Here is a 24,422-nt window from a genome sequence, read left to right as displayed (position 1 = left end):
TAACCTACCTCCAGCGGCAGTACCATATGTGATCGTACTGACTGGAATCTCTGAACTCAAGCATGGACAGAAGGAATCACAGCTAGACCTTAGAAATAAGATCTTGTTTTGGATGGCTACTTACAAACAATTCCCCTGCAATAGGGCTGGTGAGATCTTGATGGTACGGAGGGTGGCGTGGGTGGGCTCTACAAAACAATCAATACCAGGGGACTGTGTGATTGTTAATTTTAAGCGCCCAGAGGTGGTGTATAGAGTAGTATCTCAAGATTCTTACCCCTTGGAACAACAAACAGCAATCAGAGTGTTTATGTTGGACTTTTTCTATCCTTCCTCTTGAAGTATGGGTGAAGTTTATACTGCTTCGGACTGTGGCAGATGGCGAATGCAATCTTGTAAAACCCCTACAACCCATCCACACTACTCGTCCTCATTTAATATTCCGGTATCAAATCGCTTTGGGCCGTTGGAGGATGTAGATTGACTGGGAGGGCCTGATGATCCTAAATATGATAAAGCTGGATTATGGGCCTCTGGTGTACCATCCTATCCAAGTCAGGTTCACCAACATTCTACACCCAGTGCCGCTCGCAGCTGTGTAGGAGTTCGTGACTCTGCGTGGGATTCTTCCTGTCCGCCAGCCGCTTTGACAAAGTGCGAGGAGAAGGAGTATTTTGCCATTGAAAACACTTGGAAGGCTGCTGTAACAGGGGCCGGGACTGCGAGACCCAGGGTTCCACGCAGGAGCATCGTAGCGCACCTGGAGTCTCTTCCCGCCCCCTGCTCCTCCCTGATTGCCTGACTCTCTGTTAAAACAGCTCGCGGCCCCCGCTTCGCGGGAGCCGCTCGCAGCTGTGTAGGAGTTCGTGACTCTGCGTGGGATTCTTCCTGTCCGCCAGCCGCTTTGACAAAGTGCGAGGAGGAGTATTTTGCCCTGAAAACACTTGGAAGGCTGCTGTAACAGGGGCCGGGACTGCGAGACCCAGGGTTCCGCGCAGGAGCATCGTAGCGCACCTGGAGTCTCTTCCCGCCCCCTACTCCTCCTATAAAAACGTACAACAGACGCACAGCGGGACACGTGTGCGGGACGCCGGACGAAGCCCGGACAAAGGGCGGACAGTCTTAGACAGTCCGAGACAGGCTGAGACTGGACTGGACACGTCACTCTGCCCCTGTTGAACCAGACCTACTTGGTTGCAGTAAGACTAATAATCCTTGATATTGACGTTCAACCTTAATATTTTTGTATCGCTATATTGTGTGCCCTCTCTGTTCACCAGTCCGCTAAAGTCTATGAGTTAATATCAGTTTAAATAAGAATGCCAAAAAAGAATTTAGTGGTGGGGGGCAATACTATAGAAAACTACTTGGTACAAGTTGTGTCAAAGATTAATAACGATAGGAGACAATCCTTTGGTCTTAGTCATTCCCCCAATTTATCCCCCTTAAGCCCATCACCAGAATCACCGTGGATTGATATCCCTTCTCAGGCTGAGGGAAGTGTAATCTTAGATCCTGATACACTTGATAATGGTCCCTCAATCATGAGTATCAATATAGCACAGGGACAAGACACAGCCACGGTTAATGACTCGGACTCTCAGATAGTTGATCTTGAAGAAGATCAAACTGTACAAGAGAGTGAGCAGACAAATAATGATGCTGACCCTCCTGCTCAAGCCCCAGCTCCTCGAGCTATTAGAAAGTGTAGAAAAACACAACTTCATCGTGGTGGAGTTTGTTCTGGGAGGAAGAGGGCCGCGTCACCAGTGAGAAGTAGGGAAAAAGGTAGGAGGAAAGTAGAAGATGATGAGAAGTCAAATGTGGATGAAGAACTTATATCTAGGATAGCAGATTTAATTGACACCAAATTCAAAGCTTTAATTAAACCAGTAGTGACCAAACTGGATAAGCTATCTGCAGATGTAAAAAAGCTAGGTGCAGATCAGAAGAAGATATTGGAAGAGGTGTCAATCATATCAGGAACAGTTAAAAATTTGGTTTTACCTGTAAAAGAGGCCTTTGGATTTCGATCAGGTGAAGGTACAACTTCCAACACCATACAGGTAAATCAATTAGAACAGACCCCAACTATTGCGTCCAATCATTCACTGCCAAGGGAGATCCACCCCACACACCCTCCTGAAACAACCCTACCAAGTGTAGAAGAAGATACACTACACTTTATTGAAGATGCGGCACCTTTAGTGCTGGTATTAGCAAATGCTCCCCCACTAGCACCAGATCAATCTGAATCCCCCACGGCGCTAACAAGTAAAGCCCTGCATTGGCTATCGGGTAATATGCGGTTGGCCCCATGGGGGAAACAACAGCTAGCTAGAGATATCAAATCAGCCAGAAGGGTCTCATGGATAGGACAAAATCCCAAAAAATTTAAAGGTGACTGCATAATTATAAACTTTGTAAACTCTGCAGTCTTACCAAATATCCTTCCCAATATTCTACCGCCGCAACGCAGGAGAGGCACCATCATTCCTCTTACTTTGGAATTCTTTGGCAAAAAACAACGGAGCATGACATATCCTAAGCCTATTCATACCTACTCTAGGCCAATATGGCCAGAAACAACAAACGGATGGGGTTTTGACGCACCAATTAATAACTGGGGCTATAGTAGGGACAGATGGGATCGACCATTACGACCACACCACACAGATCACCAATACCCTAACCACCTCAATAACTGCTTTAATATTCCCACTTCCAATAGGTATGACGTCTTTTCTGCTGAGGGTGGGTTGGACGGGGTAGAATGACTACTTGACACACTATGCAACACTGCCCCCAATGATCGCCTTCCAGAAGACACAGGCTTAGGGAACGTTACCCAAGTCTTAAAATCGCAAGGTAGTAATGTTGCGGTATTGGGTGCTGAGAACCATCTAAATGATAATCCTGGTCCACATAATGATATAAACTTAGCTCTTCTCCCGGCTCACATCATGGACAATTCTGGGTCAGTTCAGGAATGTTACAGCTCTGTTTTAATACCTACTAGCCCACTTGCACGTGAGAAAATGGACATAATTCAATGTGGATCTCAAAAATGTAAAGAGGGGCTATTATTATTATCGTGGAACATAGCTGGACTCCTTGACAAACTGAAAGACAAAGATTGGTTGTCCTTTGTTAAAAAATATCCCATAATATGTCTCCAAGAAACTTGGGTAGTAGGGAGAAACGTACATATTGAAGGATATCAGAGCTTTATAATTCCGGCAGCTCCATCTGCTAGTGGAAGAGCTAAAGGGGGTCTGGCTATCTTTGTTAACTTGTCGCTCATATGTCATAAAACTGAACACTACTGTGGTAACAATAATATCCAGATCCTAGAACTTAAGAGGGGTAAAACTAATTTTGTATTGTTCAATTTTTACAATGCTGTGAATCAGTCTGGAGATTGTAACATAGAGTCCTTGCGTGATTTCCTAAGGGCAAATGATAGTTCACTGCCACGCCTTAAGATACTAGTGGGTGACTTTAATACACATTTATGTGGGAACCCTAGCGTGAGACCTGTTGGACAAATGGGTTGCAATAGTATGGAAGGAATTCACTTTGAACACTCGCGGAGGGGTACAGGTTTAAATGATCTAATGAATGAAAACAACCTATTTACAGCAATGTCGACAGTACCTGACCAAACTGTATTTTTAACCCCTACCTTTAAAGGCCATGCTACAGGATCTTATATAGATCATATTCTTTTTTCGGCTGACTTTGTTAATATTATTGAGGATTTCTCGATCCTTTTGAGCATTTATAGCGACCATAACCCTTTATGCATTACAATGGGCATGAGTTTACTTGGAAAGCGCAACTCTCGAGAGGATCGTGGCCTTATAAAATGCATTAATGGTAAGCGTCGCCTAAAATGGTCAATGGTGGATTGCGATCAATTTTATACCTCTATTAATGTAGTATGTAATCACGAACTGACTGTATGCACATCTCCTGTATCAGCACCTTTGCAAATCTTGACATCTTTTAAGGAGATTGCCAAGAAGGTGGAGTCATTTTTAACGATACCTATTAAGGGGAAAATCAACTCAAATAGTAACCCGAAATGGTTTGACAGTGATTGTTCGAAGGCTAGCCGCGAGCTTAAGAAAGCCTTAAAAACAAAACCAAGAGATCCACTGATCATCAGGGGCTTGCGGGCTGAATATAAGAAGTCACTTGCCTCCCGCAAGCGAGCAGTCAAAAAAAGTGTATGGGAGTCACTGTTAGACCCTGAGACACTAAAAAATAGCTCGAAGTTCTGGGAGATTATCAATAAACCTATATTCGATTGTCCTAGTACTTCAAATGTGGGCACTAATATCCCAGAGGAAGAATGGATAAACCACTTCAGCTCTATTTTTAAAAATAATGAGTCACAGGCAGAACACAGCTCAAACAAAAGTAGAGAAATTTCATTATGCTTCTCAATTGATGAAATAACAAAGGGAATCAATGGTCTATCAAACAACAAGGCCCCAGGACCTGACGGACTTCCGCCTGACCTCTTTAAATCATGTATAGCACTATGGGCGCCGGTCCTTACAGCAGTACTTAATGCTGCTGTGTTATGTGGATGCCCACAATCATGGGGGGTATCTACAATTGTGCCCATTTTCAAGAAAGGAGACCGTAGCAGCCCTGCCTGCTATAGACCAATATCACTAATAAACTCCGTGGCAAAAGTTGTTGGAGGAGTTATTTTAAACAGATTGGTCAGATGGTCAGAGGAAAACAATATAATATCCCCAATCCAGTATGGTTTCAGGCCTGGACATTCCACTATTTCTCAATGTCTAAATTTGTACCTTATCATTGGGAAGTATACTAAGGCCCGAAGAGGAACGATTCACATGGCGTTCATGGACCTTTCCTCGGCTTTCGATTGCGTGAGTCGGGAGAAGCTCTGGGGCGCCATGGAAAAAATGGGCGTGGATAAAAACCTAGTTAATTTTTTAGAAGATATGCACTCTGATACTAAAGCGAATGTCAGATACACCCGGGACCTAAAAGTGACCAAAGATTTTGGAGTGTATCGGGGCGTTCGACAAGGGTGCATTTTGGCCCCGTTCCTTTTTAACCTCTACATTAATGACTTGGAAGAGCACCTTTTAAGCACTAACACAGACTATCCGTATATTGGTCGAAAAGGACTGCCGGTTCTACTATATGCGGATGACGCAGTCCTTTTATCTAGAACGGCCAACGGACTTCAAATCCTACTAGATTCCTTCTACTCTTTCATGAAGTCAAGAGAATTAAGTATTAACAACACCAAATCCTACATAATGAAGGTTGGTCAAGGCTTTAAAAAATCAAATCGCTTAAATGTAGGTGGAGTAGAAATCCCTGTAACTCATACATTCTCCTACCTTGGGGTCCTCTTTGATAGTCAACTAAATTGGGGACCCGTGATCCAAAAAAAGAAGGGAGATGTTACTAGGGTTAATGCGGCCATATTGGATTTCTCCAGAAAAATGGGAAATAGCCCAGTTGCCGCTCTACTCCAACTTTACAAGGCCAAAAGTGTTACCACAGCATGTTATGGCAGTGAAATATGGGGATATGTTCCTCTGGATGCACTACAGATAGTTGAAAATATCTTTTTAAAACAGATTTTAAGGGTCCCCAGGGGTACAGCAAATTTTTCTGTGCATGAGGAATTGGGGGTTCCGTATGTATGTGACAAAATTGCAGCGAATCCTTTGTTATGCTGGATGAATTGTTGGTTAAATGACAATATCCCACTTACCAAGCTTATTTTAAGAGAAGCACTTACATGGGATAACAGGAAGGAGGTTCCCTGGCTAAAGTACTTATATAAGTGCTTTACTGATCTAGGCCGCTCTGAACTTTTTCTATTTCCGGAATCCATTACTAAAATGGATCTTATCACGGTCAAGAATGCTTTTATTGACTCTAGACAACAGGAAAGGGAATCATGCGAATTAAAAAAAGAAAGTGTACGTAATCATATATTAATTAAAAGCACTTTGCTCATGGAACCCTACCTGACATGGCAAATGTCTAGTTATGACCGTTTCCTATTGACAAGGTTCAGGTTCAACCTGTTTCATTTTTTGTTGGCTGTTCCTAGGGGTTCTCATCGAGGTCAAGTGTTGCCGGCTTGCGGCTGCGACGATAAGTCTCCACAAGACCTGGCACACTTTCTGTTCTTTTGTCCTTTTTATGACATACCAAGGAAGCTATATTTGAAACCCTGTTTGAAAAAATTGAACTTTGTACAATTTCGTCCTGCACAACATTTTCTCCAGCTGTTAAATTGTGAATACACTTTGTTTATATGTAGTTTTTTAAAATTGGCAGTTAAATTCAGAAACAGTATGGAAGGATAATATCACTGATATATGAATTGTTATTTATATTTTTTGTTAAAGGAATTCTATTTTTAAACGTTCTCAATGTCTGATGTAGTCCAGTGCTCTTACTCCTGCGATTTTAATTACAATTGAACTCTCTCTTTTTAATGAATATGTGTTCTATTAATTGTAATGTAAATACTTTTATGGTTGTCAATCCGAACAACCGAATAAAGTTTATTGACTTGACTTGACTTGACTACACCCAGTAAGGGGGTGGGTTTGGATTCACAAAATTGTGACACTATTCATTGCAATAAGCTGGAGGGATCATTTAAAACAGATGGATCCCTCCCAAAGGTAGTTTATAGACTGATTTAGGCACACACTGAGAAAAAAACCACTATTGCATGTGGAGGAACTAACATTATTTTCCCTGCTTCCTCAGTCTTGCTAAACCCTGGCCTTCTAAGGGGGGAGCCAACCCCGGTGAATATTTTTAAAGTTTTGTCATGGAATGTGGCAGGCCTTTCAAAAAATGTAGCCTGCCCTGACTGGGGGGCATTTATAGATCAGTTTGACATATGTCTACTCCAGGAGACATGGGCAAGGGAAGAGATAGTAAGGTTGGGCTTTGCGTCCTACAACAATATGGCATCTATAGGAGAAAGAGGCAGACCCTATGGGGGATTACTGATATTGGTGGCTTCCCATTTGGGCTGCACAGTGACACAATTAAATACCCCAACTATAGATCTTCAATGTGTCACACTCAAGTTCTCGTTCAACCTAGGGCTGACTTTTATAAATGTTTATTCTCGCCCGGCTAGGCTGGGGAGTGAATCCCCCACTCTGGCTTTGCTGGATCCCTTTATTTACACTGTTATGGGAGAGAGTAGACTGTTTATTGCGGGGGATCTTAACTGCCAATATGAGCCTTTACCTGGCATTGGAAATCTACTTACTAGAGAAGAAGATGAACAATGGTCAATCCCCGAGCTTCAAATTGCTCCTATTAAGGTTGGTCACCATTGGACCTCCAAGTAAATTCTATAACTATGGCCCATTCTTTGAGAGCCTGTAATGGCCGAACCCATTTAGATCGGGACGGGAAAGCCATGTTTAATCGTGTTGGCCAGGCCTCCAGGATAGATTATATCTTGGTAGAGACAAGGACATGGTCTTGGGTCACTGATTTTGGTGTTCTTTTACGTCATGACAGTGACCATAATGCCCTAGCCCTTAACTTAAGACTTCCCGAGACAGGCATCGCTCCAGGAAGGAAAATGCTTTGATCCTTTTCAATGATAGAAGAAGGCTCAAATGGCCTATGGTAAAACAATCCCCAGATAAAATGTGTGCTCTATATTCAATTGTCCAGAATTATCTTGTGGATATAAGCGCTCCTATTGAGCTTGGCCAGGAAATGATGATAGATATAATGCACAAACTACATGCGGGACTGGTGGTTGACCTAGCAGATCTACTCAATCCAATAGTGACCAAGCACAGGTTGCAGCAGAAGACCCAATCATGGTTCGACTGCAACTGTAAGAAGGCAAAGTTCTTATTAATTGAGGCAATCAAAGCACACAACAGGACCCAAATTAAAACTAGGAGACAGGAGTTTAAGCAGGCTATTGTAGAGGCTAAACAAGAATGGGAAAACTGTAAATGGGATAGTATAAAAACTGCTCTTGGGAATATGAATATGCGGGAATTTTGGGCAATAGTGAGAACTGGATGTGGACAAGGTCAAGCAGCAGACGAGATGAATATTGCGCCTGAGAAGTGGATTGCTCACTTCCGGCTGCTGTATTCAACTGAAACGGCTACTTCCATGGTGCCGACCATCTCCCACGAGATAGTCGGCAGCCTCTACTTGATTTTTGTTGACCTAAAGACGCAGTTCGATCTGGTCACTCGGGAACTCTTATTGGTGGTATTGAAGGACATGGGGATCCCTACCTACCTTCTTGACATTATTAAAAGATTGCACTTAAATAATTTTGCACAAGTCAGGAGTGGTAAAAGTGGTGCCCTAACACCTAGGTTTTCGGTCAACAGAGGAGTCAGACAAGGGTGCGTCCTGGCCCCCACCCTTTTCTGTCTTTTTATAAAGGCCCTAATTGTCCATCTTAGGGGGGTCAAAGACATTGATGTCCCAAAAATTGGAAATGAACAGGTAGTGGCATTGATGTTTGCTGACGACACCCTTCTATTTTCGAAATCCCTGATGGGAATACAGCGTGCCCTAGACAGTTTTGCCAGTTTTTGTACCAAAAGGGGGTTAGAAATTAACACGCTATAGACAAAGTATATAGTCTGTAATCCACCTAAGACCACCCGTCCCAACCCCTCCTTAAATGGCACTACTCTGAAAAGGGTAACAGTATTCGAATATTTGGATGTCACCCTCACAGACAACATGGAATGGGGCCCTCCGATTGCTAAGGCTAAACTCAGGTTGGCGCAGATATCCGGGGGTGTCCTAAAATTGCACAGGGAATCTAAACCAGTTGCCTCCATTCTTGAAATCTATAAAGGCCAAGCCAGAGGAGCTATAACATATGGGGCGGAACTGTGGGGGCACTCTTCATCAGAATACATTCTCAAGGCAGAAAACCGTGTTTTAAGATCTTTATTGGCTCTTCCAGCCAGTACTCCTCTTATTCCCTTGAGAATGGATCTAGGAATTAGACCAATAGATGAAAAAGTCGGTTTTCGCCCACTAACATACTGGCGCAGATTTTGGGTTACCCCAGAATTGAAGCACTTTAGATCCGAAGTTAAAGAACTTATGGGCCTGCCTGGGACAGAAAAACTCCAGTGGTTTGCTTACATAAAAAATGAGAGCAAGAGGCTGGGTAATTTTGAGTTTTAGAGCAACCCTGAAGTAGCCTGCGTAGAGATGTCACGCGCTGACCTGGTGAGACTTTATCGTAATCACCAGATGATGGATATCCTTAGCAACTCTACGCTTGGCTCTTCACCATAGAGTTTCTTAGTACTAAAGAGGAGTACAGACTGGAGCCCTTTTTGGATATGATTTTGCTGAGTGCAGCAAGGAAACTCCATGTACAATTCAGGCATGGCACACTACCACTTAGGGCATTTTCTTATAAATGGTCATAATCCAGTCTCCAAGAATGCCCAGCATGTTGCAAACAGGAGGAACCTGAGCCCCATGTTTTCTTTTTCTGCCCATACTACAAGCTTATCAGGCAGTGTTGGCTTGTCCAACTATGTAGAAATCTGGGGTTTAAACATTATTAGAAGGCATTTCGAATCCTGAAATGTGAGACTTCTCCTCCTGTTGAATTTTCTGTTTCCCGCTTCTTGCTCGCTATGTGGCGCAGGCGCTGGTCACTCATTAATAGTATCTCCCGATGAAATTGTTATCCCCAGCCCATTTTAGGTGTGTCATATGTGTTTTGCTTGCTCAGTCTTCGTCCTTGGTTTTCCCCTTTTTAACATTTTTTACTTTTCTACTTCGTTTTTAACCACTTATTTAGCTTTTATGATCTCCATTTGAGTAATTATTTTTAATGCTGATGCACATTGACTTAATGATGTTTTTATATGTTTGCATCTTTTATGGTCTATGACTGAAATAAAGATTATTTGAACTTATTAATGAGTGTACTGCTGCCCTCCCATCTCGGAACACTGAGGCAGGGCCTGCCCAGTACCAAGCCTCTCTGATGTCTAAGGCAAAGCCAGCCTAATGCCATCATCTAAGATGTTCAGAATATGACCAGTTCCCATGCGTATCCAAACCCAAGGATGGCTCAGCCTCCATGTCGTGCATCTCAAATCCCCAAGCCATTACCGGTCCCCATGCCATGCAGCTACTGATCGAATGCTGTTTTGAGTAGAGTAGTTCCAGGTGTTATAATGGCTATGAATCCACCTGATGTTGTTTTCCCCAGTGTAGTTTCCCGCAGAGAGCCATAAGCTGAGGGTTAATGGCAAGCACTTTTAATCACATTGTTTCCTTATATAGACTGCATCGGTCTCCGCCCCGACAGGAGTGGTTGGTGACACTTGCACAATGTGTACTTTGGCTTAGTCAGACTTTGACTGCGCCGTTGCGCCTGTGTTTTTCAGTGATTGTACTTTAAGGTGTGTCTCTACGATGCTTACCATTATCCTTTGTGTGTGTGTGACCGTGTGCATGCTATTTGTGAGTTAGAGAATTAGAGTCTCTGCCCTGTATCTACCTGTGTTTTTAGAAATCAACCGAATAAGGGCTCTTTTTGCTGCTCTCAAGTATATGTACTTGGATCGTTTTGCATTCATTTGCTGTTTTTGTTGCCACAAGTGTCCCTGTGAGGCTTTTACGTGATGCCTCCACCTTCTTTATATTTAGATTACCCACATATTTATTTAGTGTTTTTTTTGCATGGTGTACTTATCTACTTGAAGTATTTGTGGAACACTTTGGGTTACGGATGCATAAAGGTGGGAGAATACAGAGTGAATAAATGTGAAAGCAGATGAATTTGACATACTGCCAGTGGAAAGGGGGAAATATGCTGGTGCACCCTCACCCATTTATTTCCCCCAAAAGAAAACATTTCTTAGACACCAATAAAGTCAAAGGAGGTATAAGACATGGCTTCACTTAGGTATCAGGCTGGCTCAACAGAAGGGAATCGATTTAGTTGCCAATCTGCGCTAAACATAAGACACAACGCAAACCCACGAAGAGGTCAGTTTCTAGAGATCTCCTGAATTTGAAAATTATTTTCCAGTACAATTTGTAATGGTAGAGAGCTCTGCAGGGATAAGCTCTGTACCAGAAGGAATTTACCTCCAAATGTATTGTATTTACTAGGTTGAGTAATCATTCGATTCGATTGGTGAACCATAGTCTTATGGCCTCTCGTTTTTTTTTAAGTCACCCCCTTATCTGTAGCCAAGACCACTGGATTCAATCTTGTCGAATTGTTTGCATAATTATGGATTTGATGCATAACCAGTGCCCATTCGTTAGTCACACTGTGATTGAGTACGATTTCTTCTTTCGCCCCTTGTCTGTGTTGCTGGCCCGCCTTGTGCTCTCTTCCGTGCATCCCTTGTGCTGCCTCGCCCCTCCCTTTAAAAAACAAGCATTGGCATAGCCAATAGGTCTCGCCGTTGGGGCCTTATAAGTGTTAAGCCACGCAACAGTTCATGTGGTTGCACCAAGGATATTGTGCTGCATACCTAAATACTAAGAGGGTCCCAAAAGCGAGACCTATTGGCTATGCCAATGCCTGTTACATTTGAAACCAAGGGCCTTGGAAAGGCATACAAAGGTGAAAGAGCACCCATTCCTGAGAGCTGGATGGGACACAAACCTGGGAAAGAGAGAGTCAGGCTATCTTGTGCATGTAATAATGACCCTGGTTCTGGGTACATTTCAGGAAGAGGGCGGGTATTATATGAGAAAAAGATGCAGAGACAGGGAAACATAAGGAGCAGGGCTGGGGCCTTTCAAGCAGTGAGGCTGACAGTCAGGTGTGACCCTCAAGGCATTCCCATGGCCTGTGCTGTCCGGCTATCAAGGTTGGAGTTGCTCATGTTGTGATAGACTGCCTCCTGGATGAGTGACAGGACGCATGAGTGGGCACTTCTAAGGAAACAGCACCCACCCCACAAAGAGAAAGACAGTAAGGTCCAGATTTAGAGTGTGTCTCAGAGGTTATTCAATCACAAAAATAATGAATGTCTGATCCGCCATATTATATATCATCTGGCACTTGTAATATGGTGGATAGGATATCCGTCACGTTTGTGATGGAGTAACCCATCTTCCAAACTCTAAAACAAGCCCTAAATCAGATCTAGATCTGGAAAATGTAGTGTAAAAAGAAGACCTTCAGGTTCAAAAGTCAACAGTGGTTGTACATCGACGTGGCGAAGCGCAGCAAGACTTCTGTCTTTTGTGACCAGGTCTGGGGACTATTATCTGCCAGCTTCATGCTGGGTGAGGGACGGGGCCACAACGGAGGTGCCACCCCTGGTAGTTGTGCAACTGAAAAGGATTGTGTGTGCAGAATTTTTTTTTGTCAGAAATATGTAAAGATTGTGAAAACACTTTTAGTACAAATCCTCGCAAACTTTTTCACACTCATTTGGTACATGTAAGGAGCTCATTTACGTAATTTTGTATATTCAATCAGCATTGCATAAAGTCATGGTAAAGTGCCTATATTAAAACCGAAGTAGTGTAGTTTGTGCTCACCTCCTAGTAGAAGCTATTGGCAAAAAAGGTTCAAATGTAACTTTCTGCCATTTTAAAACTGCGACCGGTGTCTGAATGAACTCGAATAACAGTGCCTTCTCCTGATGATGGATAGTGTTATATGTGGGTGGTGTAATGAACATTTGGCTGTAATAACGCCATCTCTAACATTCTTACCAAACTCAATATTCGGGTATTTCCGTAAATCCTATCATTGGGTGAGGAATAACCTGTGTAGGAAGTGGACTTCTTTCCACATTTAAAAGGCCAGACCTAGCACCAGTTGTTAGTGGTAGTTTCCACAGCGGACCGCGGTAAGATACGTTATCATCGCATTTATATTGCAGTAACATCACTTTGCTTTCCGCGTGCGGTAATACAGTTATCATTAATATCTTCTTTTATGCCTGAATCCCGTCCTCTGTGTGGGTCATACACATACACTGTCCAATGCAATGGATGGACTTTGTAATCAGTAAACAATTTACGTGAGCGAACGTGAGATGAGACTCACCTACAACCGTAACGTTCAGCAGATAAGGATAACTGACATAAGAATATTTCGTTTTTGTGTCCTCCTTGTGTTCATATCGGAAGTAGTAACTTCTTCCATCCGATCTCCTGACGTCATCGATCCTGAGGGAACAGTCCCTTTGATTCACATCTCCCACCAGCTTGAAGCGGCCTCTGGTTTCCTCGCGGATCTCTCTGGTTCCATCGTTTGAAGCCACGGCCGGGTCGGTCATTTGGGCACCTTGAATGAACCAGTATCCGCGGGGTCTCTCTGCTGCCTCCCCCTTCTCTTCGATGGTGAACTGGCAGGGAATGAGGATGCACAGGCCTTCCTGCGCTGTGACGTTCTTGGGCAGGGTCACGGTAAATAGTTTATCTCGGGCTTCGTCGGTACCGAGGATTCCTGCGTAGAAAAGAGCAGAGAGCCACATGTTTAAAACAACATACATACCAACATTTTAGACGGGGAAAGTGGGAGATTTAAAAAAAATAATCGGGAGAAGAATGTATTTCTTCTGTTGACTTCTATTGAGGCCTGAATTGGGTCTGTTATGTGCTGGGGCTAAGTGAAACCCTGAGTCACACCAGAAACGTCCCGTTTGGAGAACCCTGACTAGGAATCGGGTTCTTGCATTTAGGAATCAGTGTGCGGGAGAATAGCCTTGGAATCGGTGTGTGGGAGACTAGCCTTGGAATCGGTAGGTGGGAGACTAGCCTTGGAATTGGTGTGCAGGAGACTAGCCTTGGAATCAGTAGGCTGGAGACTAACCTTGGAATAGGTGTGCGGGAGACTAGCCTTGGAATCAGTAGGCAGGAGACTAACCTTGGAATCGGTGTGCGGAAGACTAGCCTTGGAATCAGTAGGCAGGAGACTAACCTTGGAATCGGTGTGTGGGAGACTAGCCTTGGAATCAGTAGGTGGGAGACTAGCCTTGGAATCGGTGTGCGGGAGACTAGCCTTGGAATCAGTAGGCAGGAGACTAACCCTGGAATCGGTGTGTGGGAGACTAGCCTTGGAACTGGTGTGCGGGAGACTAGCCTTGGAATCGGTATGCAGGAGACTAGCCTTGGAATCGGTAGGTGGGAGACACGCCTTGGAATCGGTGTGCGGGAGACTAGCTTTGGAATCGGTGTGCGGGAGACTAGCCTTGGAAGTGGTAGGCGGGAGACTTGCTTTGGAATCGGTAGTCTGGGGACTAGCCTTGAAATCAGTAGTCTCCTGCCTGAATCAGTAGAGTTCGCATGTATGTGACAATATGAACTAATGGCGGAAACTAAAGGGAAGAGGAGAAGCAAGAACTAGAGAGCAGCCGCAGTGGAAGAAGAGGGGCACGTGAGACACGAGGAACGAGTGTTTTCATCAATCATTACCAAGATTTTATAGTTAAAGCTATGTAATATAATTAAATATAGATATTTTTGTATTTTTCCAAACTTAACACACTATCACAGTGAAGCGGGGGGAGGTTTGTAAGCATTTGCAGGAAGCAGCCATAAAGAAGTTTGTTTCCGTTTTGAAGAAATCCATCACAAACAGAATTCTGTTTTCTTGTTTTCAGGGTGGTGCCCAGTGCATCAATCTTTGTTGGTGTCACCCTCCCCGCCAAGGGTGACTCCTCCATTTGAGCGGAGGATGGTCACCCAAGAGCTGAAAAATAAAACTGTAATAAAGTTTATTTATTACCGTTTTAGTTTTCGGCACACTATCCCAAACTAAGTATTAAGACAGAGCGGGTCCAGCACTGCAAAGTGGCAGAAGCAGGGAGCTGTGCCCTTTAAAATGTGCATATCACTTTGGCCGGCTGTCTTGGGACGACCGGCCAGACATGGGCATTTTAAAGTTCTCTAACCTCGCTGTGTTACACATAAAAGTTAGAGAAAGCCTTTGACACAGTCTGCCACCACACACTACGCACACACCTCCACGATGCTGGGATCCAAGAGAAGGCCCTAGATTGGACCACCTTTTTCCTATCCGGCAGAACCCAGAGCGTCCGCCTCCCCCACTTCCGCGTACCCCAGAGCTCATCTCTCAGCCCAACGCTGTTTAACATCTACCTGGCACCTCTTGCCCACGTCGCTCGACTTCACGACCTCAACATCATCTCTTACGCCGACAACACCCAGCTGATACTCTCCCTCACAAAGGACCCCCTCAACACAAAAAAAAAACCTTCACGACGGAATAAAGTCTGTCGCTGAATGGATGAGGAGCAGCCGGCTGAAGCTGAACTCAGACAAGACGTAGGTCCTCATCCTTGGATCCACCCCCTCTGCCTGGGACAACTCCTGGTGGCTGACCGCACTGGGAACAGCTCCACCCTTTCCATGACTAAGCAGGTCAATGCCGTCTCCTCCTCCTGCTTCAACAACCTCCGCATGCTCCGCAGGATCTTCAAGTGGATCCTCACTGAGACGAGAAGAACGGTCACCCAGGCACGCGTCAGCCGCAGGTTGGACTACAGACACGCCCTCTACGCAGGAGCCTCGGCCAAACTCCTGAAACGGCTTCAACGCATCCAGAACGCTTCTGCCCGCCTGATCTCGACATCCCTTGCCGGAGCCACATCACACCCCACCTAAGAGACCCGCACTAGCTCCCCGTCAACAAGAGGATAACCTTCAAGCTCCTCACCCATGCACACAAGGTACTCCACAACACCGGACCAGCTTACCTCAACAGATGCCGCTGCTTCTACACCCCACCTGCCAGCTCCGCTCCCCCGACCTCTCCCTCGCCACAGTCCCCCGCATCCAAAGATCGACCTCTGGCGGAAAATCGTTCTCCCACCTTGCTGCCAAGACCTGGAACACCCTCCCCACCCACCTACGGCAGACCCAAGACCGGCTGACCTTCAGAAGACTCCTCAAGACCTGGCTCTTCGAGCAGTAGCAACATTCCCCTCCCCCAGCGCCTTGAGACCCTCACGGGTAAGTAGTGCACTTTATAAATGCTATGATTGATTGATTGATTGATTGATTGATTGAGAAAGCGCAGGCCTCTAAAGCTCTTATGAGTGCTAGGAGAGCCCTATCTAACCAATCCTGAAGATGCCTTTCAGGCTGTAAAAGCCATGCCAGGATGGGGTAGTGCAGTTTTCTGCACCAGGAGCTTCCCGGAAGACACCCAAAAGAGGATAAACTTGCACTGCAGAGGTAATGACATTATTTTATTCATTTTTGTGCTCCCCTACCCTGTCTCATCACCCTCGGTACAAGCCAGCCGCCACTGCTCCTCGCCAAAAAAACCCTCCTTGTAAACCATTTTTTTTTGCTACCATGCTCCACCAGTGCCTCTCAGCTCTCCATAGCCACTATCTGACATGCATTTCATTTGCTTAATAGCGTTACTAATATCAGTATAGGGTGTCAGAGCACTGTTTATCACACATACAGGGCCAATTAATCATACTTGTGTAAATCAGCCTATACAAAATGTTACATAAGACAATGAAGAGTACAAGGTGCAGTAATCACCACTACCAGTAGGCAGCATATTTTTAGTGTTTAGTCTAGAAAAGAACAAACTCAGGATTTAAAACATGTCACAATGGTTGGCTTTACTAATAAGAATTTATTTCTACCCAAACAAACCATTTTTAGCAACATTAGGATAGCATTAGGATAATAAAAGACTCAGTGGGTGGGGCATAATGTTATAACGTCTACTATGTGGTTTGCATGCAGCCCTTTGATGACCGTTCATAGCTCACAGTGCTATATTAGGGTTGGAACTAATGAAATGCAAGTAGCAAATGGATTTCTATGACAAAAGCATGAACCCACTATTAGACCTGACAGCCTCAGGGTGGTCTTCCCCAAACTTTTTGCCTGTCTCCCTCCTTCCATTTTTGGAACTTGTTTTTACTGATTTTAGGACGCTGCACACTGTACCACTGCTTACCAGTGCTAAAGTGTTTGTGTTATTTTCCCTAAACATGGCAACATTGGCTTAACCCCAAATGGCATACCTAATTTGCCATAAGTCCCTATTAAAGTGCCCTACATCTGCCCAGGGACCGTATATTAAATTTTGCTAGTGAGAACGAAGCACTGATTATGCCACCCTCTAACCATGGTTCGGGCTTGCCATATCAGAGTCTGTATGTGCAGCTTTAAACTTCCATGGGTCACTACCACGCATGCTATTTCTACGAAAATGTTTTCCGCGCCTATACCTTTACGTGGCATATGCGCACTCGTTACTGTGAACGGACATTATTTGATTACGTCAAATTAATTCAGTGTCTGTTTATTTGTGTGAACATTTTTGGTTTCTTTTTCTACAGTTTGAGGCAGCGTAGTTACTGCTTCATCGGATTAATTCTGTGCCTATTTTTTTGTGGATACATTTGGGTGCTCATTCATTTTCATTTTGAGGCATTCTACTTTACAGCACAAGCCATTTATACTGCTAACGCTGCGTGCCAGTTTTTACTGATTCCCTGGTGCACAGGCAACTACATTTCAGCCCAGCCCAGACGCACAGCTGCTAAATGTCATGCATCCGTGTTGGTAAAATTATCGCCCTCACCTTCGTGTGCGGGGAGGCGTGCTTTCCGGAAGTGTTTAATCAGCTTCCTGTCTCATTGGATTGCGTTAAGGGGTGTGGCTGGCCATGTGACTCAGTCAGTTCGCTTCCATTTTTATTCACTGAACTTGCTGATCATCTTGGAACCTTTTGACCGAGTTCTTTAAAAGTTAATGATGTGTATGTATGTAAATTGCACAGCGTAAATTGGGCTTCTTCTTAACACGAAGCCATTATTTACCACAAAGTCATTACCATGTATAAGCCATTATCATTCATAGTAAATGCATATGCATGTTAAAGGCATCCGTGGCAAAGGCTTATGCGCAGTAATGGTTTAGTGGTAACAGGCTGGGTGGTTGTGACTGCATTTAAATGGCTGTTTCCCGCTTGTTCCTCCAGCCCTCTGTAAGCTCTGCAGTTGCACCAGATGCTCCTTGCATGCTAGGTGCTTACAGCCACCTTCAGTGCTTCGCTTCTCAGCACATGCACTGGATGATATATTAGGATGAAAGCTAGCAGCGGTAGTTCTGAAGTGTGGGGTCACTTTGGAGGCAGAAGGTGAAGCCAGAGGGTGCATTTGCCCCCCTGGTCTCTACTTGTCTCTGTGCCTGCAACAGCGGATATATGACGTTACCACGCATACTTTTACAACGCATACTTTTACAACGCATTTTTTACAACGCAAATACTATTACAACGCATTATTTTACAACGAATACTATTACCACGTGATACAGTGTTTTCAATGAAGAAGTACCATTACAACCACTTCCATTAAAACGCATACCATTACAACGCAAATATAATATATATTTTTTCATGATACATAAAACCTGGCACGGGATGCAGGGAAAATAGGGGTTTTGGGTGGGGAAGTGTATTAAAATTATGTAAAAAAACTGAACGTAATATTTCGAAATGCAAAGAATTTTCAATAAGTAATACTCGAGTATTAAAATTAATACTCAAGTATTAAAATTAATACTACTATAATTTAAAAATGACATACTTTAGCAAGTCGCCGATTTACTGACATTAATATTTTCAAAAAATATTTAACCAAGATAACAATATATTTTCGTAAACTCAAACATTTAACATACACAGAGTCGCCATTTTAAACTATGTACTTTCAATATTTGTCCTTCTACTCTTTCAATGAAATCATACCACAACAATACTTTCAAAATGGATGCCAAAACGGAACGAGAAATACTATACAACACTTTTTGAAATGAAAAATTAAATGAATACTTTCCACATTAAATAAATGATTATTTAAACACATTACCAACGGTGTATTTTTTTACTAAAAATGATGACCCTTACTAAAACTTATAAATACAAGCAAGACACCATTTTTTATTCAGTTGATTATCAACTCCCAGAGTGACCAGACGTCAAAAGCTGACCCTCTGACCCCTTCAACGTGAAAACAGCCGTAGCCTACTTTGAAGCAATTTTCACAGAAATACAAGTAAGTTTGTGAAACGAACAAAATAAATGTTAGCTGAAAGCTTTTTAAACGCTGATAATAATAATTATAACTTACTTGTTTTATTAAATTAAAACAGTATTAAGCTTCCAGATACGAAATACTTACACATACCACTAAAAATGCCAACTGCAATTAAACCCGTCTAATAAGTAAATGAAATAGTTTGCACATTTAAATTTAATTTGAAACAAAAGTTAAATGTAATTTTCGTTTAAAGTAACTACATTTTTTTTTTAAAGACACACTCCTACAAAGTGTGACGAAAAAACCACCTTTGCTAAATAAAGCTTTTTCTACAAAGAGCCACAGTTCTCGACAACAATTATTTACAGGTACTTTTAAACTATTTATTACAAATCATTTATTATTATTTTCACATCAAAACATTTAATAATGCATACCTTTTCATTCCTATTTTTCCACAGAAAAAAAGGACGATTAAAGAAAAAATGTACTATATTAAAAAAAAAGTCTCGTTAAAAACAGGGTAAATATTTTTTAATTTAAATAAATGTATAAAAAATAAGTGAAAGTGAGGAATAGTAAAGGTAATAAATTACTGTTCTAACTCCAACATAATGCAGCAGTAGGAAAACTGTGAGATGATTTACAAAAATCTTTTTTTTTTTCAACACCAAAAAAGTGCAGCTGAACGGAAAAGGTGGGATGGTTTAGACATAACAATTACTAGATCAACTCCAGGAAATAACAGTCTAAGAAAAAGTGATGGATATTATAGGTGTTGCAATTATTATTTTTAATCCAGTAAGTTGAAGCAGTAGTGAAAGGGTGAGATATTTTCAGAACACTAAATTAAATGTAACTAAAACAGAATAATATTGTTACTTTTCACTGCATCGCAAACATTGAAATGAACAATGGCATTACATATTTTTATACATTTTTTAGAAACTCAAAGTGATCTTCAACAGACCTCTTACCAAAAGAAAAACCCGAAAGAGCAGCAAACTACAAAGAAAACCATAAAAAAACCAGAAGCCCGTCCAAAATCCGGAAAAAGAAATATACATCAAAATTAAAAGGTAATTTTAAGTAAAGTTGACTCCAAATAGCATACCTAAGTAGTCTGCAAGACAAATATCAAAACTTCAACTTTATATCACTCAAATATGTCGCAAAAAAATTCAAATTTTGTAGGACACAGTAAAAGTAACAATTACTATTCTAACTCAAGGAAAGTGCTGCAGTAGGGAAAGTGCTGGATAGTGTGGGTGTTTCAATCTCTATTCTAACTCCAGGAAGGTGCAGCAGTAGGGAAAGTGCTAGATAGTGTAAGGGTATCAATTACTCTTCTAACTCCAGGTAAGTGCTGCAGTAGGGAAAGTGCTGGATAGTGTAGGGGTACCAATTACTATTGTAACTCCATGAAGGTGCTACAATAGGGAAAGTGCTGGATAGTGTGGGGGTATCAATCACAATTGTAACTCCAGAAAAGTGCTGCAGTAGGAAAAGTGCTAGATAATAAAGAGGTAATTATTACTATTCTAACTCCATGAAGGAGCTGCAGTAGAGAATGTGCTAGATAGTGTGGGGGTTTCAATTAGTATTCTAACTCCAGGAAAGTGCTGCAGTAGAGAAAGTGCTGGATAGTTTGGGGGTATCAATAACTATTTTTACTCCAAGTAGATACTGCATTGATGAAAGTTTGAAAACGTTTAAGTGGTTTTTAATTACCATTCTAACTCCAGAATGGTGCTCCACTAGTGAAAATGTAGGTAATTTGAAGAGTGACAAATTCTATACTAACTCCAAGAAAAAGGCTGCAGTATGAGTGACTGTATGAAATTGCACAAAAAGAAGCACAACATGATTTTTCTTTCCATTTCAAAATATGGTTGCAAAATAGAATACTTATTTTCCTTTCTTTTTTAATCTAAAATTTCAGAATTATCCAGTTCTAAACACAAACAAAACAGATAAACAAGAAGATCATCAAACGAAAATAAACAAGGTAAAACAATTTCCAAAAACAGCAAACCAAGAGAACAAAAGAACAGCACGAACAAAAGGTATTTGAAAATAACACACCTTATTTTTAAACATAGCAACAAGCAAGTATTCAGAAATACCCATTGATACATCTAAACATACTTAACACGAAAATTGAATTACAGTGCTGCAGTAGAGAACGTGCAGAATAGTGTAGGGGTATCAATCACTATTCTAACTCAAGGAAAGTGCTGCAGTAGGGAAAGTGCTGGATAGTGTGGGTGTATCAATCTCTATTCTAACTCCAGGAAGGTGCAGCAGTAGGGCAAGTGCTGGATAGTGTAAGGGTATCAATTACTATTCTAACTCCAGGTAAGTGCAGCAGTAGGGAAAATGCTTGATAGTGTAAGGGTATCAATTACTATTCTAACTCCAGGAAAGTGCTGCAGTAAGGAAAATGCTGGATAGTGTGGGGGTATCAATTACTATTCTAGCTCCAAGTAAGTGCTGCAGTAGGGAAAGTGCTGGATAGTGTAGGGGTATCAATCTCTATTCTAACTCCTGTTAAGTGCTGCAGTAGGGAAAATGCTGGATATTATAGGGGTATCAATCTCTATTCTAACTCCAAGCAAGTGCTGCAGTAAGGAAAATGCTGGATAGTGTGGGGGTATCAATTACTATTCTAACTCCAAGTAAGTGCTGCAGTAGGGAAAGTGCTGGATAGTGTAGGGGTATCAATCTCTATTCTAACTCCAGGTAAGTGCAGCAGTCGGGAAAGTGCTGGATAGTGTAAGGGTATCAATTAGTATTCTAACTCCAGGAAAGTGCTGCAGTTGAGAAAGTGCTAGATAGTGTGGGGGCATCAATAACTATTCTTACTCCAAGTAGATACTGCATTCATGAAAGTCTGAAAAAGTTTAAGTGGTTTTTAATTACCATTCTAACTCCTGAATCGTGCTGCACTAGTGAAAATGTAGGTCATTTGAAGAGTGACAATTTCTATACTAACTCCTAGAAAAAGGCTGCAGTATGTAAAGTATGAGTGACTGTATAAATTGCACTAAAAGAAGCACAACATGATTTTTCTTTCCATTTCAAAATATGGTTGCAAAATAGAATACTCATTTTCCTTTCTTTTTTACTCAGAATTATCCAGTTCTAAACACAAACCAAACAGAAAAACAAGAAGATCATCAAACGAAAATAAACAAGATAAAATAACCAAACACAGCAATTCAAGAGAACAAAAGAACAGCACGAACAAAAGGTATTTGAAAAAAACACACCTTATTTTTAAACATAACAACAAGCAAGTATTCTGAAATACCAATTGATACATCTAAACATACTTAACACGAAAAATAAAATACAATGCTGCAGTAGAGAAAGTGCAGGATAGTGTAGGGGTATCAATCACTATTCTAACTCCAGTAAAGAAAGTGCTGGATAGTGTGGGGGTATCAATTACTGTTCTAACTCCAGGAAAGTGCTGCAGTAGAGCAAGTGCTGGATACTGTAGTGATATCAATCTCTATTCTAACTCCAGGAAGGTGTTGCAGTAATGAAAGTGCAGGATAGTGTAGGGGTATCAATCTCTATTCTAACTCCAGAAAGGTGCTACAGTAGGGAAAGTGCTGGATAGTGTAAGGGTATCAATTACTATTCTAACTCCAGGTAAGTGCAGCAGTAGGGAAAGTGCAGGATAGTATAGGGTATCAATTACTATTCTAACTCCAGGAAAGTGCTGCAGTAGAGAAAGTGCTGGATAGTGTGGGGGTATCAATAACTATTCTAACTGCAGGAAAGTGCTGCAGTAGGGAAAGTGCTGGATAGTGTGGGGGTATCAATTACTATTCTAACTCCAGGAAAGTGCTGCAGTCGGGAAAGTGTTAGTTTATTTTTATAAACTTAAAGTAAACATATGCACAGACTTAATAAAATAATTTTTTTCCTTGCAGATAATGTCTACTCGACCCACAGCAAAGTACATCAAATCCAGGAGAGGAAAAAGACTTTTATATCATGCAGGTTAGATTTATTGTAAGGAAAGGATGTTTCCCTAGAAATCATTGGAGGTGCGTGCAATACTTTTCAACCCGTTGCAGCGGCAGAGCGGTTACGGTTGATGATATCATTATAAAAACAACTGACCATAACCACTCTGCCTCTGCAATGGAGGTTGATGTCAGAGAAACCATAAATGAAATGAAGGTTCTTGCAAGCACCTCCAATGATTCTACAGGATCCATTTTACCAGAGGTTGCTCAGCATGTCCCTACTCATGTAGCTAGTAATATGCCTACCATCCATAATTTGAGAAGAATTATTCAACGTCAAAAGCAGGCAAGTAATACACAAACAAATACACCTCATACCTTTTCTGACATTGTTATTCCTCACAAACTCACTATTTCTTTTGCTGATGAACCTTTCCTTCTGCATGATAATGAAAACCCTCAAACACGTATATTAATTTTTAGTACACCCCGCAACCTTGTAAAACTTGAAACTAGTGAAATTTGGATGATGGATGGGATGTTTAAAAGTACGCCCCATCCATTCACCCAAATTTATACTATACATGCAAAAATTAACAATACTGTGATCCCCCTAGTATATAGTTTGCTGCCTGATAAGACTTCTGCAACCTACACTGAACTTTTATCAGTTATAAAAACAAAAACAAACCAAAGCCCTAGGAAACTTATTATTGATTTGCATGATCAATGTGATCACCAAAACGTACACGGATACCCAAATTCAGGGGTGTTTTTTCCATTTTTCCCAGGCATTCTGGCGTAAGTTACAAAAAACACCCCTAGTTACAGAATACTCCTCAAACAGCAAACTACAGGTTGAATTAAAAAAACTGACTGCTCTTTGTTTGGTCCCTCCCGAAAGTGTAGACGAGTACTACACTGCCATTACAGAGTCTGATTATTACATTGCAAATGAGGAAAAATTGGCACCCATTCTAAATTATATGGAAGACACATGGATTGGACACCTAAGCAGATCGGGTCGCAGGAGGAAGCCACGTTTCCATGTGGAGTGGTGGAACTGTTATTCGAGTTGCTTACAGGGAGAGGCTAAAACAAATAATGCCATTGAGGGTTGGCATAACTCCTTCAATCATCTAATTGGTAAACCCCACCCTAATTTCTACTCTTTTTTGGAAACTTTGAAGAAGGAGCAAAGTTTTCAGGAAATGAGAATTTCCCAAACTCTTACAGGTAGTCTAAACTCGCAAAGAACTCAAAAAACAAAGAAAATGTCCGAGAGACTATTGGCACTTTTACAACAGTTTACGTTGTGTGTGGCTCTAGATTACCTGGAAAATCTAGCTAACATTCT

At 42.0% G+C, this 24,422-nt stretch overlaps 1 protein-coding gene across 1 annotated transcript in view; it reads right to left on the bottom strand.

The window, feature by feature from the left end:
• Positions 1–24,422, bottom strand: part of LOC147670593 (sialic acid-binding Ig-like lectin 13) — a gene marked incomplete at its 3' end in the record, with an annotated part of 185,936 nt that overhangs the window by 72,482 nt on the left and 89,032 nt on the right. The window contains exon 2 of the mRNA XM_086948143.1: positions 13,088–13,489. Within this exon, the coding sequence (XP_086804269.1) occupies positions 13,088–13,489 (402 nt within the window). The remainder of the gene's footprint in view (positions 1–13,087; positions 13,490–24,422) is intronic.

This window comes from Lissotriton vulgaris, unplaced genomic scaffold (assembly GCF_964263255.1).
Source record: "Lissotriton vulgaris unplaced genomic scaffold, aLisVul1.2 SCAFFOLD_3264, whole genome shotgun sequence".
NCBI classification, from domain to species: domain Eukaryota; kingdom Metazoa; phylum Chordata; class Amphibia; order Caudata; family Salamandridae; genus Lissotriton; species Lissotriton vulgaris.
The sequence above is the reverse complement of the archived record's forward strand: the minus strand, read 5'-3'. Positions and strand labels throughout refer to the sequence as shown.